Consider the following 13,431-nt stretch of genomic DNA (forward strand, 5'->3'; position numbering starts at 1 on the left):
ACCGAAACATCTGATGGATTGGTTACGGAGAATGTAACTCTGATGGCGATCACCACGTCCGCCTACGACTACGTACGTCGTTAGGTTCACCACTATTTACTGAGCATCTACTACCGATCTCAAAAGATATAATGCAGAGCCCTGCTCTTGTAGCGCATTATCGTACAGATTACCATGATGCGGAAGATAGGCAGTACTCTATTAGTGAACCTATAATAGCATGTCCTTACTTATAGGGTAACTTTGTTCTATTTATGTTTCGGTCATGCAGAGACAGTCAACCCTCTAAAGACGATTTAGAAAATCAATTTTAGGCATACTGAAGCCAAGAGATCGGCCACGCTACTAGGTGATATCCTTAATAGTACTCCGTACCTTGATTACCTTGATGGACTGGTAGTTAGACACCACTAAGTCCGTCCTTCATCGACTTGTCGTCAAGGTTTAAGATGAACAACAGTAGTTTCCTCCGTACCCCTGGAAGGATTTGGATCATCTAGTTGATCGTCTCTCTCGAATCCAGCTATTTTAATACTGTCCAGGATAGGTAAATAGTAAGGTAGCAGATGATGAAAAGTAATTACGATACAATACTACCATACCTGACTGACTGAGGGCTCAAATGGGCACTGTTATGTTGCACTCTCCCAAACAGAACCATGATCTGGTAGTATCTGTCTCAGTATCGCAATTCGATTATTTTTGCTTTCCCTATTTCCGTTTTCCCTTCTTTTTTTAAAGTTTACATTACTTCTTTCTGGGTTCATCATCGAGATCATCTATCTTCAACCGTCTCCTCTTGCCTCGCTTCCTCCTTGCGGTTGTTATCGTTGCTTCAAGTAGTTCCCTTTCCTGCTCTCTCCCCCTTGTGACAATCTCTTCTGGAATGGACACGCGTTGATCCATGCTCCAACCATCTATAGTCCCCGTCACCCTCCATTGACTACGACTAACGACTGTTACAATAATATAATAATAATACTACTCTACACTCACAACGGACCCTGACCTGAAACTAGTCTTGACTGCTACGACCTCTACAACAACATCTCACCCACCGCCACCACCTTCAACTTCGCGTCCTCCGTGCAACTACAGCATTGAATCTTTCTTTTTGTTTCCCATCTGGTACCGTTCTGTGGAGAGTTCCGTCCACGTCTGTTGATTCTATTGCTTCTATTCTTCCCTTGCTTGGGCTTATTCTCCGTATCTTCCTCTTGGTCTACCTTCCTCTCCATCTTACCTCGCCGCTCGACACCTGCAAGGGAAGAAGGTGGCTCCACATTGCCAGTCGAACAAGGACATAACTTTGACACTTTCATTGGTGTCACCTTCGTTCTTCATACATGCTACTGGGCTCCATTGGCAGAAAGGGACCTGGTCTTGATTGGCACCCTTCACTTTATAGTGGACGCACTCGTTCTGAAGCTGAGTTGTCGATTTTCTAACCACCATCAGCCTCGGTGGGGCCTCTATTATTTACTCTCTGCTCACCCCATACTTTTGCCCGAAGTTTCAGATGCATCATTGTATAAATCGGTGTCAGCCTCGTCTTGTCTTCCACTATTGAATATCGTCTCATCTGATTGTCCGTCTGCAGACTTGGCTGTACGTATTGTCGCTTTTGTTGGCCTCCTTAGGTAAACTGCTAGCGTACCATTGTTGCCGCTTCAACCATGACAGCTCCTCTAGTCAAAGTCCTGCACAGGATGCAGGAGCTCTTTTCCAACATTGTCGCTGCATTAGAGGCAATGATTGTGTTCCCTTCATTATTTCGTGATCCCTCGCGTAAGCGGCGGAAGACTTTCCACGGCGCCTACTGGCGACGTCGGACGCTCGACAACTTTGCCGAGGAAGTCGACCGCCTCTTCACTTCACCATTGTCTTTGCGCAATATGATAATCATGTCAGAGAAGATCCGAGAACAGTTCAAGTCGTGCCTCCAGTCCAGCCCGGTGTGCATGCTGCCATCGTACAACCATGCACTGCCGTCAGGAACTGAGAAAGGGACGTATCTGGCTTTGGATGTTGGGGGATCGACATTCCGGGTCGCCTTGATTGAGTTAGGAGGCGCAGGAGCAATGAAGATTCTTCAAGAGTCATCATCTCCAATCGACAACGATGTGAAGCTGTTGGAAGGTACCTTGTTCTTCGATTGGATGGCCGAGAAGATTGAGTCAATGCTGAGTGCGGTGGGTGCTGACTATGGTCGGGAAGCTGTGCCTCTCTCAATGGGATTATCATGGTCTTTTCCAATTGAGCAGACATCCATCAGCAGTGGCCTGGTGATTCACATGGGAAAAGGGTTCTTGTGTTCCAACGGTACCCTTGGTCAGGAATTGGGGGATTTGATCGTCCAATCATGCCGGAGACGGAGCCTCAACGTACGAGTCGACGCAATAGTGAATGACAGTTCCGCAGCACTTCTTTCGCGAGCGTACGTCGACCCCAAAACACGCATGTCTCTAATCCTCGGAACTGGAACCAATGTTGCGGTTCATTTTCCTGTGCGTGAGATAGGATTGACCAAGTTTGGCACCAGACCGCCAGGCTGGTTTGATTATGCCAAGCATGTAATTATCAACAGTGAGCTGAGCATGTTTGGTGGTGGAATTTTGCCCATGACCCGATGGGATGATATCCTCAACCAGACTCACTTAAGGCCTGATTACCAGCCATTGGAGTACATGGTTACTGGTCGCTACCTGGGTGAAATTGTCCGACTCATCATCACAGAGGCCGTCGAAACCGCGAACTTGTTTAGAGGCGAGCTTCCTCATTCCATGCGAGACCCTTACTCCTTCGACACCAGCATTGTTGCATTCCTCGAAGCAGACACGTCACCATCACTGGTCCCTTCAGCAGCCCTCCTCCAGAAAGAGCATACGTTCCCAGTGTCTCCATCCGTCGAAGACCTGCGCTTCTTGCGACGAATTTGTCAGATTGTATCGAAGCGCGCGGCAGGGTATCTGGCAACCGCGATCCACAGTATGTGGTGCCTACGCAATGATGCAGAATTCTCCGATCCGACAGAATCGAAAGCATCCTCTGTCAAGGATACTCAGGAAATCACGATTGTTGAGAGTGAGGAAGACTCTCGGAGTTTATCCATCGCATGTGATGGTAGTGTCATCAACAAATATCCCGGCTTCAGAGATCGTTGCCAGGGGTACCTCAACCAGCTCACTCAGCAAACTAATTCCTCGCAGGGGCCGCTAGATCCTGCTACGAGTCCTTATATTCGCCTTGAACTAGCGCCTGAGAGTGCTATCTTGGGGGCTGCAGTTGCAGTTGCCGTGGCTGTGGAGGATCAGAAGTCAGGATAAAAAAATTCTCACTCTTTGTGGAGACCAACACTTGATGTTGTTGTGTTCACATTTTCCCCCGAGGCGTGTCTCTCATGATCGTGGTCTCTTTTCCATTGCCTTTCATCTTGCATTAACGGTGTTGTTCGTATGGTCTACTGTTATCGTTATCCTCAGCTTATCTCTAGCCCATGGTTCCCATATCACTAGTCTCTTTTAGTTGCGATTCTGCGATCTGTCTGCTATTGCATATTAGGCTCGAAGAGACGGATGAAGCAGGGGTCTCTAGGCGTCCGGTATAGAGGGTTCGAACTGGCGGTTTGTGGTTTTAGACTTGCGATGTACATAATGAAAGCCACAGATCAAAAGCATCGGGTCTTTCCAACGACGACCTATCGCTGTTCATTGTGATTGGCCCAAAGATAACATACGGGCCGGGGGAGGTGGGGGGGTTGATTCGACTGCTCCCGAACGAAGCTCACTCGACCTTCTGGCGCTTCTAGAAGGTAGAACATAGCCACAGGGTAGGGCCAACAACCGAGTAATAATGCAACACACGGGTCAGATTGTCATGTATGTGAAGTGGCAGGCCATCAATCTGGACGAACGTCGAGCGAAGATAGTATTTGATGGCACAATGCGACAACATGCGCGTACAAGAGATTCATTCCTTGCAGAGATCTTGCAGCAACTCCAGCATTCGGCGCTGGAGCACGGACAATTCGTCCCTGGAGAGCAAGGCCTGGTGTGAACTGGCCGACTCAGTGGATTGAGGGCGTCTGGAAATTCCATGTTGGGGAGATTTCGGGGCGTCAGAGATTAGGCTTTCCTTGATAGTGAAGAAAGGAATTCCCAGACGTCGAAGCTCGAATGTCATCGCTTCCGCCATCTGTTTGGAAGCTCTATAGACCTTCGCATTGTAGTTTTTCAACTCTGCTTGATCTTCTTCGGCTGTCTGAACGAATAGGCGGGAGTTTGATTAGTTTAGGTCTCCATGAAAAAGCTCTCTTCTTTCCTTTCATGTTGTAAGGAGGCATTGGACATACCGAGACTTGTTTTGTATCATCGACCGGTGCCCCAACAGAGCGTCTGGAGGAATCACATCAGCACAGCTGCAGGAATGAATAAACAGGTCGAACGGGGTATCGCTGGCAATGATGGATGGTTCATCCATGACTTACAAAACTGCATCTAGCTCTTTCTTCTTCTCTACACGAGCCTTCTGTTTCTTGAGCAAGGCTTCTCGTCCTTGCCACCACTGTCTCTCGTGGTCGTGCTGGCTTTGGATCAATCGCCGAATTCGTCGTTGTGTGTCTTCATTCTGGGATACTTCCCGCATCACATGTCGTAGAGCGGCAGCCCATGTGGTGATGGAAGAAGAGTCCGCGATACTGTTTGATGCATTAGGATGCAGAGGAGCTTTAGCTGAGGGCGCATGAGCCCCTGCGGTTCTTTGATAAGTTGATTGATTTGAATGTACTTGGGCTACAGGAAATGGAGGTGAAGCTTCTGCAGGCTCATACGGGTCGTCTTCCTCGTCCTGCGTTCTTTGGGGAATGCGAGAATAAGATGATATGTGGACGGAAGGAGAATTGTTTTGATAACCCTGATGACTTTGATTATTTGACAGAGCTGATAGAGTCCTCAAGACAGATGTCAGATCTGCGGAGTTGTAGCCCTCCACATTCATTGTTGATGAAAGGGAGCAATCGGACAGCGAGAAGCTGAAAAGATTGACGACGTTTAATTATCAGTCTTATGTCCATAGAATAATTCAACGAGAAATTTAGATTCCACACGAAAGAAATATCTGAGCGATGGACGTAGATGGACTCCGTACTTCTGGAAGTATGATATCTGTCTAGTGGGCGATGTGCGGCTCTTGGCTCTCCTTCTGTCCATCCCTCCGCTGAATTTTTCCCGATCTAACCTCTCACGCCGCTTGTGCTGGCACTTCCGCGATCTGCCACCTGCGCTGTCCTGGAATTCACCGGAAATACTAAACTTGACCTCAAAAGATACGTGGCTGGGGAGAGTAGCTTGTTTACATTATATTCAGCAAACAGAAAAGAAAACGATTGAATCGAAACCAATTGATACGAACCCCCCGTCCCGATACCATGTCCAGATCCGCAGCCGACGCGACGCGATTCACAGCCACAGGGCCCTATGCCAGCTCCAAGCCCGGCGGGGCACCATACAAGCTCCCCAGCTTTATGGCAGAATCCAAGAAAAACGCAGCACGGGGACCCGGCGAAAGACCAGAGACTCCGAAGGAAAAAGTCGAGCGATTGCGAGCCCAGGCACGGGCGGCTCGGCTGGCCCAGTCAACCTCGCGCGTCGATCAGATGATTGATGTAGGGCGCAGATTCGCGAACAAGGCGCATAAGGTCATGGTCTACAGTTTGATCACCGCGTCCGGTACGTATTTAGGAAGCATGCCAAGCGGCAACTCTCAATCTCAAAGCTTGTTGATTGCAGTGAAGGTTACGGGATTGTCGGAATGGAATGTGCTAATATGTTCTGTCTCTGGCTAGGTATCTGCGGTGTCCTCACGGTTTATTCTATGGTTTCTTTGACACTATACAACCGTCGTCAGCGAGCGTTGTGGGTTGAAAGGGAATTGCAGAAGCTGCAAGATGCAAAGGCAGCTTATGCCAGCGGATCCGCAACACCAGAGCAACTCGAGTTAATCAAGAATGAGGAAATTGGCGAGATTATGAAGCGGAAGAAGGAGGAGGCGAAGGCTCAGAGACCGTGGAACCGGGCCAAGGAATACCTGTTTGGCGGACTAAAGCAGGACGAGACCACTTCCGATCTATCGTCAAAGGTTGACGGAGCTGCTGATCACAAAGTGGGAGTGCTCGAGGCCCTCAACGCGAAGGCGGCGGAAGATTCTAAGTCGAGGACACCCTCCGAAACAGCGACAATGCCGGCACAGCCGGGACAGCTGGATGTTCTTGCTGAGAATGTGGAGACTGCTGCGAAGCAGTCAACACGAAGCTGGAAAAGCTGGCTTACTGGACGGTGAAAGTGACATATACCTGCCAATAAAGCTGAATCGGGTATATATTCGACTTCTCCGCGCACTATCTTCCAATGATGTTGCCGACTGTTCCTATCATTCTTGCATGGCATGTGTCTCAGTCTCTCATCTCCTTTCATTACCCATCATTTCTCAGGGGTTGTGGCGTCTGTATACGGTGTCCCTTGAGCTTTCTGCCTTGCCTTGACCTATGTAATACTGGCTCCCTCTCTTACTGTGTACATATAATCTGCTTCCACCTTCGTCAGTTGACTCCGCTACCTGTGCGTAAAAACATAGATCATCAAGTGTGGGTCTATATGTACAAAAAATCATTTACGAGTCCTACATCATTGCATCCTGCCTATCCACTGAAAGGAAGGGTCGATTTGTGCCCTGAAACGCCAGCTGCACTTACTGGAATCAGACGTTATAAGAAGCTCGAAAACATCATCAACTGACAAAGACAAGGCTTTAAAAACTTTTGGCTTCAGTATGGTTCCCCAAACCCAACAGTGAATTACTTAAAGAGCTCATGGGAGATAGTCGTCGCCAAATTTTGACAGAAGGGAAAATAAATCCCAAGTGGGCAACGGCACGATGGTCCTGGTGGCTAAATCAAAAAGAGCACCTAGGTGGATCACCAAGGAAGAGATGCCTCGGAAACTGCCCCAGGGGAATTGCTTATTGCGAGACACCATTCGATTTAGAAGCTTTGACAGCCCTTCTGGTACGGACTGCATCAGCGAGGTCCTCCAACACAGTGACAGTTGTTTCCCAGCTGATGCAAGCATCTGTAATGCTGACACCTTTGAGAAGTCCTGAGGGACCCTCAGGGGGCACTTTCTGGTTGCCTTCGTTGATGTTTGACTCAATCATGACGCCAATAATGGAGTCTTCGCCCTCACGCAGCTGGTCTGCCACCTCCTTAGCAACGAGAGGCTGATTGCGGTGATCCTTCTTCGAGTTTCCATGAGAGCAATCCACCATGACGACCTCGCGCTGCTTCTTGGCCCGAAGGGCCTCACGAGCGCTCTTAATGCTCTCTCGATCGTAGTTCGTTCCCTTGTTACCACCACGTAGAATCACAAAGCCGTGCTCATTGCCTGACGTCTTGGTGATGGCAGCAAGGCCCTGCTTGGTCACACCAAGGAAACGGTGGGGGTGGGAGGCGGCTCCAATGGCGTCGATAGCAACAGTGAGGTTGCCATCCGTACCGTTCTTGTAGCCAATAGGAAAACTCAGACCAGAGGCCAGCTCACGGTGCAATTGCGATTCGGTCGTACGGGCACCAATAGCTCCAAGAGAGATGAGATCGGCAAGATATTGAGGGGAAATGGTATCGAGCATCTCGCTAGCAATAGGCATCCCCATACCAGTAAGATCAGCATAGAGCTTACGAGAGACACGCAAGCCCTTGTTGATGTTGTAGGTTTCGTCAATATCCGGGTCGTTGATCAGACCCTTCCAACCAACTGTTGTGCGGGGCTTCTCCAGGTAGGCACGCATAATCACGCAGAGCTCTGAAGAAAGCTTTTGAGAGAGCTCCTTCAGCCGGGTTGCATACTCGAGCGCCGTAGCGGGGTCATGGATCGAGCATGGGCCTACAACAACCAAGAGGCGGTCATCGCGTTGTTCAATGATCTCAATGGCCTGGTTACGGCCAGATCGAACTGCCTCAATCGCATGGGCAGGCTGTAATAGAACTCGTCAGCCTCAATGTTATACTTTTCACGGAATGGTTTATTTGGCATTCCCGAAAAGGATTTTGTAGTCCCATATTGTTCGACACTGGCCAGGAGCCGGGCTCGGGTGACTCACAGCAGGGATCTCGGACTGAAGGAACTGGGGGGAGAGCAGTGGATCATATCCCAGGACTGAAGAGAAGGATCAATTGATTAGAGAGACGATTAGCTTCTAGTATGAGAAGGAAAAGACGCTTACCGCGAGTGTCCTCGTTGACCTCAGTAGTTTTTACGAGGGGCATGATTTATCGTGGGGTTGTAGCGATGTCGGAGTCAGAAAAAAAAGTTCTTGAGAGCTTTGGGGAAGACGGAGCAGTGGTTTTTGTAGTCAAGATCCAAGAGGAAGCAGCAAAAACTGATGGGCAAATGACTCTGAACCAATTGAAAAAGCGACGTTGGTCAAAAGGTAAGCTGGTGATATAATAGTGGTTAATTATGCCAGATGGGATACGATTACTGAGTAGAGATGTATAACAGAAGAGTAAAATTGCAGATCGGGTATCCTAAGTGGGGTAACAATGATTCAGAGAAAAACATGCGACCCAAATCATAAGCTGACCACTTCAAAGACTGGTATTGTAATTACTTGGTCGGGTGCACGGAATTTGGATGCTGTACCTACCTACCTTAGGTAGGTAAGGTAGGTACAGAGAACTCTTGTAAGTACTTGCCTTACCATGGGTAAGTATTTTAAGGATCGGACATCTCTTGTACTAGGTATTTATTGAATGGAAGTAGCAGGTACTTACAGCATGGATATATCCAATATGCTTCAGATCTTCTACTACTTTACCATCGCCCTTTCTGTTAACTAAAAAGACAAGGAGATAATACTCGGTGTCGTCACAGTCCATCTTGCACTTCCAACTTATCGGTTCATGTCTTTAGGCATTGGACCTGTGGCACTTTATTGTCGCTCTTTTACTCCGTACCCGACGTCTCCATTCCATCCTGGAAGAAGAATTAAATGTAGGCACCATTTACTGTAAGTTTTATTCTGCAATCCATCTCACCGCACATTGACCACCATGGTATCCAGTTGTAACACGGGGTTGTAATACTTCATGTCGGCCAAAGAAGTCTAGACCCTACAAAGTCTCATACTAACGGGATGTCAATCTGAAAGTAAGCTCGAGTTTCTTGATCTGACTACAACTGAATCACAATTTGCAGTCATCACTCATGCAGATGACGTCCGCAATCTTACGTGCTATGGACTTCATGTCCATTGTGAACGATACTTGAAGTAAACTAGGAAGACACAGAGCTGGATACTGGAAGTACGCATGATGCAACTTCAGGCTGGTTACAGATCAGACAAACTTATATCACAAGGTAAACTGAACCCGTACTGTTTGCAAGAAAGCCACAGACACACCAACTTATAAATGTTGTAAGGTAAGAAAATGTGAAGGAGCTACTTCTGTCTAGTGACTATCAGTCTACAAAATACAAGGTCAGAGTAATATGAGCATAATGCTAGCGTGATTGATAGTGGTCTACTCTGCGTAGGAGTCGATGTGTTCCTCACTATCCTGTGTCTCAGATAAACAAAGCATAAAATTGTTCTCCACTTCGGTCCGCTTCTCCGCTTTCGAGGCTAAGGGGAAGTGAGGAAGCTCAATCTTAGGATCTTAGTAGTTACCTTGTGGATTGGTGACCAACTAGTCCAGACTAGGTTATTCAGAGCTCCCATACAATAACAGCTTAACTGGTTTGCTTCCTCTGCATCATTCTCTCTTCACCATTCTCATTGATGCGTATGCTGGCCTCAAGTTAGGGAGGTTTCTCACTGCCCCTTTCCTTTCAGTGTTTCGATTGATGCATTTCGACTGAATGCTGGCTTGAATATTCATTCTTAATCCTTTCTGGTTGAATAATCATATCATACCTTGACGTTATCTACCCGGGAGGGTCACCGTCTTCAGTGGGATGATGAGAAGGTCATGTTAGGGTTCTCAAAACGACAGAGGGAGCCAGATGAGCTGACGGGTGATGATAAAAATGGGTCCAGGGGGAACAAGGTCTGTATTTTTTCCGACCGATATCATCGTGTTGAAGCACGGCCAATCTGCTGCCTGCCGATTCGTGTTGCACTTTTCATTGCCTGCAAATCATCCAATCTACAACTACTGATAGCCGCACGTCCAGAGACCACGCCCTCTACCCTTGCGTACCTCACTAGATAACCGAGGACTCTCCTACACCGAAGCTTGCCTGGCGTCAAACCGTCCTGGTATACCTACTTTGACTCCTGCCGAGTCGTCAGATGATGATGACGATGGCATCGCTAGAACGTTATGCGATCCTGTAACGGCAGCCGTAAACGCCTCGCGTTCTGTTCCGCAGATTCTCAACTCCTCCGCTCCGGTATTTAGCACAACGATGGACGTCGACAGCATAGGGGACACCTATAACCTGACTAGCAAAGAAATTCCGCATGACTGGCCAGGTAGCACGCCTCGGAACGGAAGTGTTCAACCATCCCCAATCCCACACAATCTGGTCAATCAGTTCCTCAACATCAGCGAGCAACCTAAAGTATTCAGTATATCCGAACATAATTCCGCAGGAAATCCATCCGCGCAAGTGATGGATCAGGCATTCGTGGAGTCTACAAACAAGATCGGTACTCCTCGAAAACTGTCTACCCAGAGTAGTCAAGAAACTTTTGGTTCCACTCAGCGCCTCCCAAGTCCAATCAGCGAGGACGATAATGCCGCTTCTCATGGGAAGTGCTCTACAAGTGATGCTGAGATGACAAGTGGTGCATCTCGATCAGCGTCCCCGGCGCTCTCCCTATCCCAACGAGACCCGTCGCAACAGTTTGGCACGACTGAATCACAACAGCAAGCCACACGGTCCGGCTATCCAAACAGACCCCATTCAAACAAGAAGAAGGTATCCTTTGCCATGGGATTTCGAGCTGATTGCGACAAATGCCTGCGCAAGGTTCCCGGCCACTACAGCCATATTATCCGCAATTGACATCCTCTGTCCGATTTGCGACTACCTCACATGTAATGATCCCTCATTCACCAACATGCGAATTTTCTGATGATACCTGTTTTACCGTCATGATTTAACTTGTTGAGTACCCTTGAACCCAATATACCCATGGAAGCCACGGTTTAGAGACATCACAAAGCTTCAAAGTTCATAGAGATTGGGCCACGCAACCTAATATATCAATGTTCAATAATCCCAGTGAATGAGAACATCGACGTTTCTGCTCTACACGATCGTTTCCAACTGGTCTAGGGGAGGTAAGACATGTAGATAGGTAGATCGTTGAAGTCACTTGATCGTTTCTCATTTCCGACAAACAGATCCGAGGCCGATGACATAAGCTACCGCATCCGATCAATGGTCGGATTTCCCCCTAGCAGATATCCGAAGGACAATGGTGCGCAAAGGTGTAAGCAAGACGAACCAGATGACCTTCGAAATAGTTGAGCAGGTAAGAAACTTACAAGCAACATGAATAGGAGGTGATTATAACAACAAGGGCCCAGGGCAGCACGTGGTACATTGTTATGAGCAATAACTTACCCCACATCCCGCCGTCCTCAGATTGCCTCAGTTGCTGTCGGCGGCAGATCGCTTAGCCGAACTTCATTGCCGGCAGTTCAATGGCAGCTTCAACGCCTCATCTAGGCACGACAGTCCCGAACCCCGGAATACAGCCGGGTAGCCTCTTTTATATAAGTATTTTGCCGGGTCCTAAATTTGCGGAGGCGAAATTAACTAATGCTGCTCCTTGAAGGTGTTTTGGAGGATATATCACACAGCTTCGCCCACCTTGACTCTCTCGAAAGTTAGAAATAATCGACAAGTGCCAATCTTCGATTGTGTCGGCCTCAGACAACTTTCACAGACACTCGAATGGCTTCTCCTGTTCCCCGAGGCCTGCGCCAGGTTCTCCAAAAGTCCCCTTCAGATATCGTCATTCTCTCCGCACTTCGTACACCAGTAACTCGTGCGAAGAAGGGAGGATTCAAGGATACCTATCCCGAAGAGCTTCTTTCTCACGTTCTCAAAGCGACTCTCGAGGCAAACCCAAATCTTGACCCAGCTCTGATTGATGATGTCGCTATCGGCTCGGTCCTCCAGGAACTAGGCGGCGCCAAAGCAGGGCGCATGGCTCAGATCCACGCTGGCTTCCCGCACTCGGTGCCTTTCCACACAATCAACCGACAATGCTCGTCTGGCCTGGCCGCTATCACAGCCATTGGTAATGGGATTCGGGCAGGTGCACTGAACGTCGGTGTTGGTGGTGGTATGGAGTCTATGACTCGGAACTACGGGTCCCGTGCCATCCCGACAGTTTTATGGCCTGAATTGAAAGAGTCTCCATCCAAGGATGCTAGAGACTGCATTATGCCCATGGGAATTACTTCTGAGAACGTCGCCACCCGGTACGGTATCTCGAGGGCGGACCAGGATGCGTTCGCAGCCGAGTCACACAAGAAGGCTTCAGCAGCCCAAAATGCTGGCCTGTTTGATACTGAAATAGTACCAGTCAAGACCCTTTCTTTTGACCCGGAGAATCCTGATGCGGCACCCAAGGAGATTACTGTGACAAAAGACGACGGTATTCGTCATAACATATCTGTTGAGAAGATGGCAACACTGAAGCCTGCCTTCAAGGCAGATGGCACTAGCACTGCTGGAAACAGCTCGCAGGTCAGCGATGGTGCCGCTGCTGCTTTGTTGATGCGCCGTTCTACCGCCACGGAGCTTGGCTTGACTGCTTCAATCCAGGCTCGCTGGGTTGCCACCGCTGTTGCTGGATGTGCTCCCGATGAGATGGGTGTGGGACCTGCAGTTGCCATACCTAAGCTTCTTGAACTTGTCGGCATGGATGTTTCCGACGTCGGTATCTGGGAGATCAACGAGGCTTTTGCTTCTCAGGCTCTTTACTCTGTGCGCAAGCTTGGAATTGACGAGACCAAAGTTAACCCCAAGGGTGGTGCCATTGCGATTGGTCACCCCTTGGGTGCTACCGGTGCCAGGCAGCTCGCCACTTTGCTACCTGAGCTCAAACGCACTGGACAGGATGTTGGTGTAGTCAGTATGTGCATCGGAACTGGCATGGGTATGGCCGGTATGTTTGTTAGGGAGTAAAGTTGTTGATTCCACCCGACATTAACCGCGGTGTATCTATGTTGTGAGAACGGCGTAAAGTCATGTATATACATCATAGCGTTAAATTTGATAGCCCTTTTGCTATGTTTAGCATTCTCAATCCTTCTGTCCAAACCATTTCATGAATTTCCCCAATGGGAATGGATTGGTTGTGGTGCCAAGACTATCTTCTAAATCACGTGACTATGTTGCGGAAGATCACTCGGCA

The 13,431-nt window shown here is 48.5% G+C and overlaps 5 protein-coding genes across 5 annotated transcripts; 3 read left to right on the top strand and 2 right to left on the bottom strand.

The window, feature by feature from the left end:
• Positions 1-1,676: 1,676 nt before the first annotated feature.
• On the top strand, positions 1,677-3,326 carry AFUA_7G04040 (putative hexokinase; the record flags this gene model as incomplete). The annotated part of the gene is made up of 1 exon (XM_744011.1): positions 1,677-3,326. One exon carries the CDS (start codon positions 1,677-1,679, stop codon positions 3,324-3,326), a length of 1,650 nt encoding a protein of 549 aa, XP_749104.1.
• Positions 3,327-3,969: 643 nt separating this feature from the next.
• On the bottom strand, positions 3,970-5,165 carry AFUA_7G04050 (DUF2458 domain-containing protein; the record flags this gene model as incomplete). Its single annotated transcript, XM_077805178.1, has 3 exons — positions 4,487-5,165; positions 4,352-4,394; positions 3,970-4,260 (listed from the first exon to the last, which is right to left on the bottom strand). Exons 1-3 carry the CDS (start codon positions 4,993-4,995, stop codon positions 3,970-3,972), a joined length of 843 nt encoding a protein of 280 aa, XP_077661306.1. The 5' UTR covers positions 4,996-5,165.
• A 63-nt stretch (positions 5,166-5,228) lies between these two features.
• AFUA_7G04060 (cytochrome c oxidase assembly protein COX14) lies at positions 5,229-6,336 on the top strand (the record flags this gene model as incomplete). Its single annotated transcript, XM_744009.2, has 2 exons — positions 5,229-5,726; positions 5,843-6,336. The coding sequence occupies exons 1-2, from the start codon at positions 5,426-5,428 to the stop codon at positions 6,334-6,336; spliced, it is 795 nt and encodes a 264-aa protein (XP_749102.1). The 5' UTR covers positions 5,229-5,425.
• A 678-nt stretch (positions 6,337-7,014) lies between these two features.
• On the bottom strand, positions 7,015-8,317 carry AFUA_7G04070 (3-deoxy-7-phosphoheptulonate synthase; the record flags this gene model as incomplete). Its single annotated transcript, XM_744008.1, has 3 exons — positions 7,015-8,025; positions 8,152-8,207; positions 8,275-8,317. 3 exons carry the CDS (start codon positions 8,315-8,317, stop codon positions 7,015-7,017), a joined length of 1,110 nt encoding a protein of 369 aa, XP_749101.1.
• Positions 8,318-11,960: 3,643 nt separating this feature from the next.
• Positions 11,961-13,397, top strand: AFUA_7G04080 (thiolase family protein; the record flags this gene model as incomplete). Its single annotated transcript, XM_744007.1, has 2 exons — positions 11,961-13,182; positions 13,297-13,397. 2 exons carry the CDS (start codon positions 11,961-11,963, stop codon positions 13,395-13,397), a joined length of 1,323 nt encoding a protein of 440 aa, XP_749100.1.
• Between the last annotated feature and the right edge of the window lie 34 nt (positions 13,398-13,431).

Source organism: Aspergillus fumigatus, chromosome 7, assembly GCF_000002655.1.
Source record: "Aspergillus fumigatus Af293 chromosome 7, whole genome shotgun sequence".
Classification (NCBI taxonomy): Eukaryota; Fungi; Ascomycota; class Eurotiomycetes; order Eurotiales; family Aspergillaceae; genus Aspergillus; species Aspergillus fumigatus.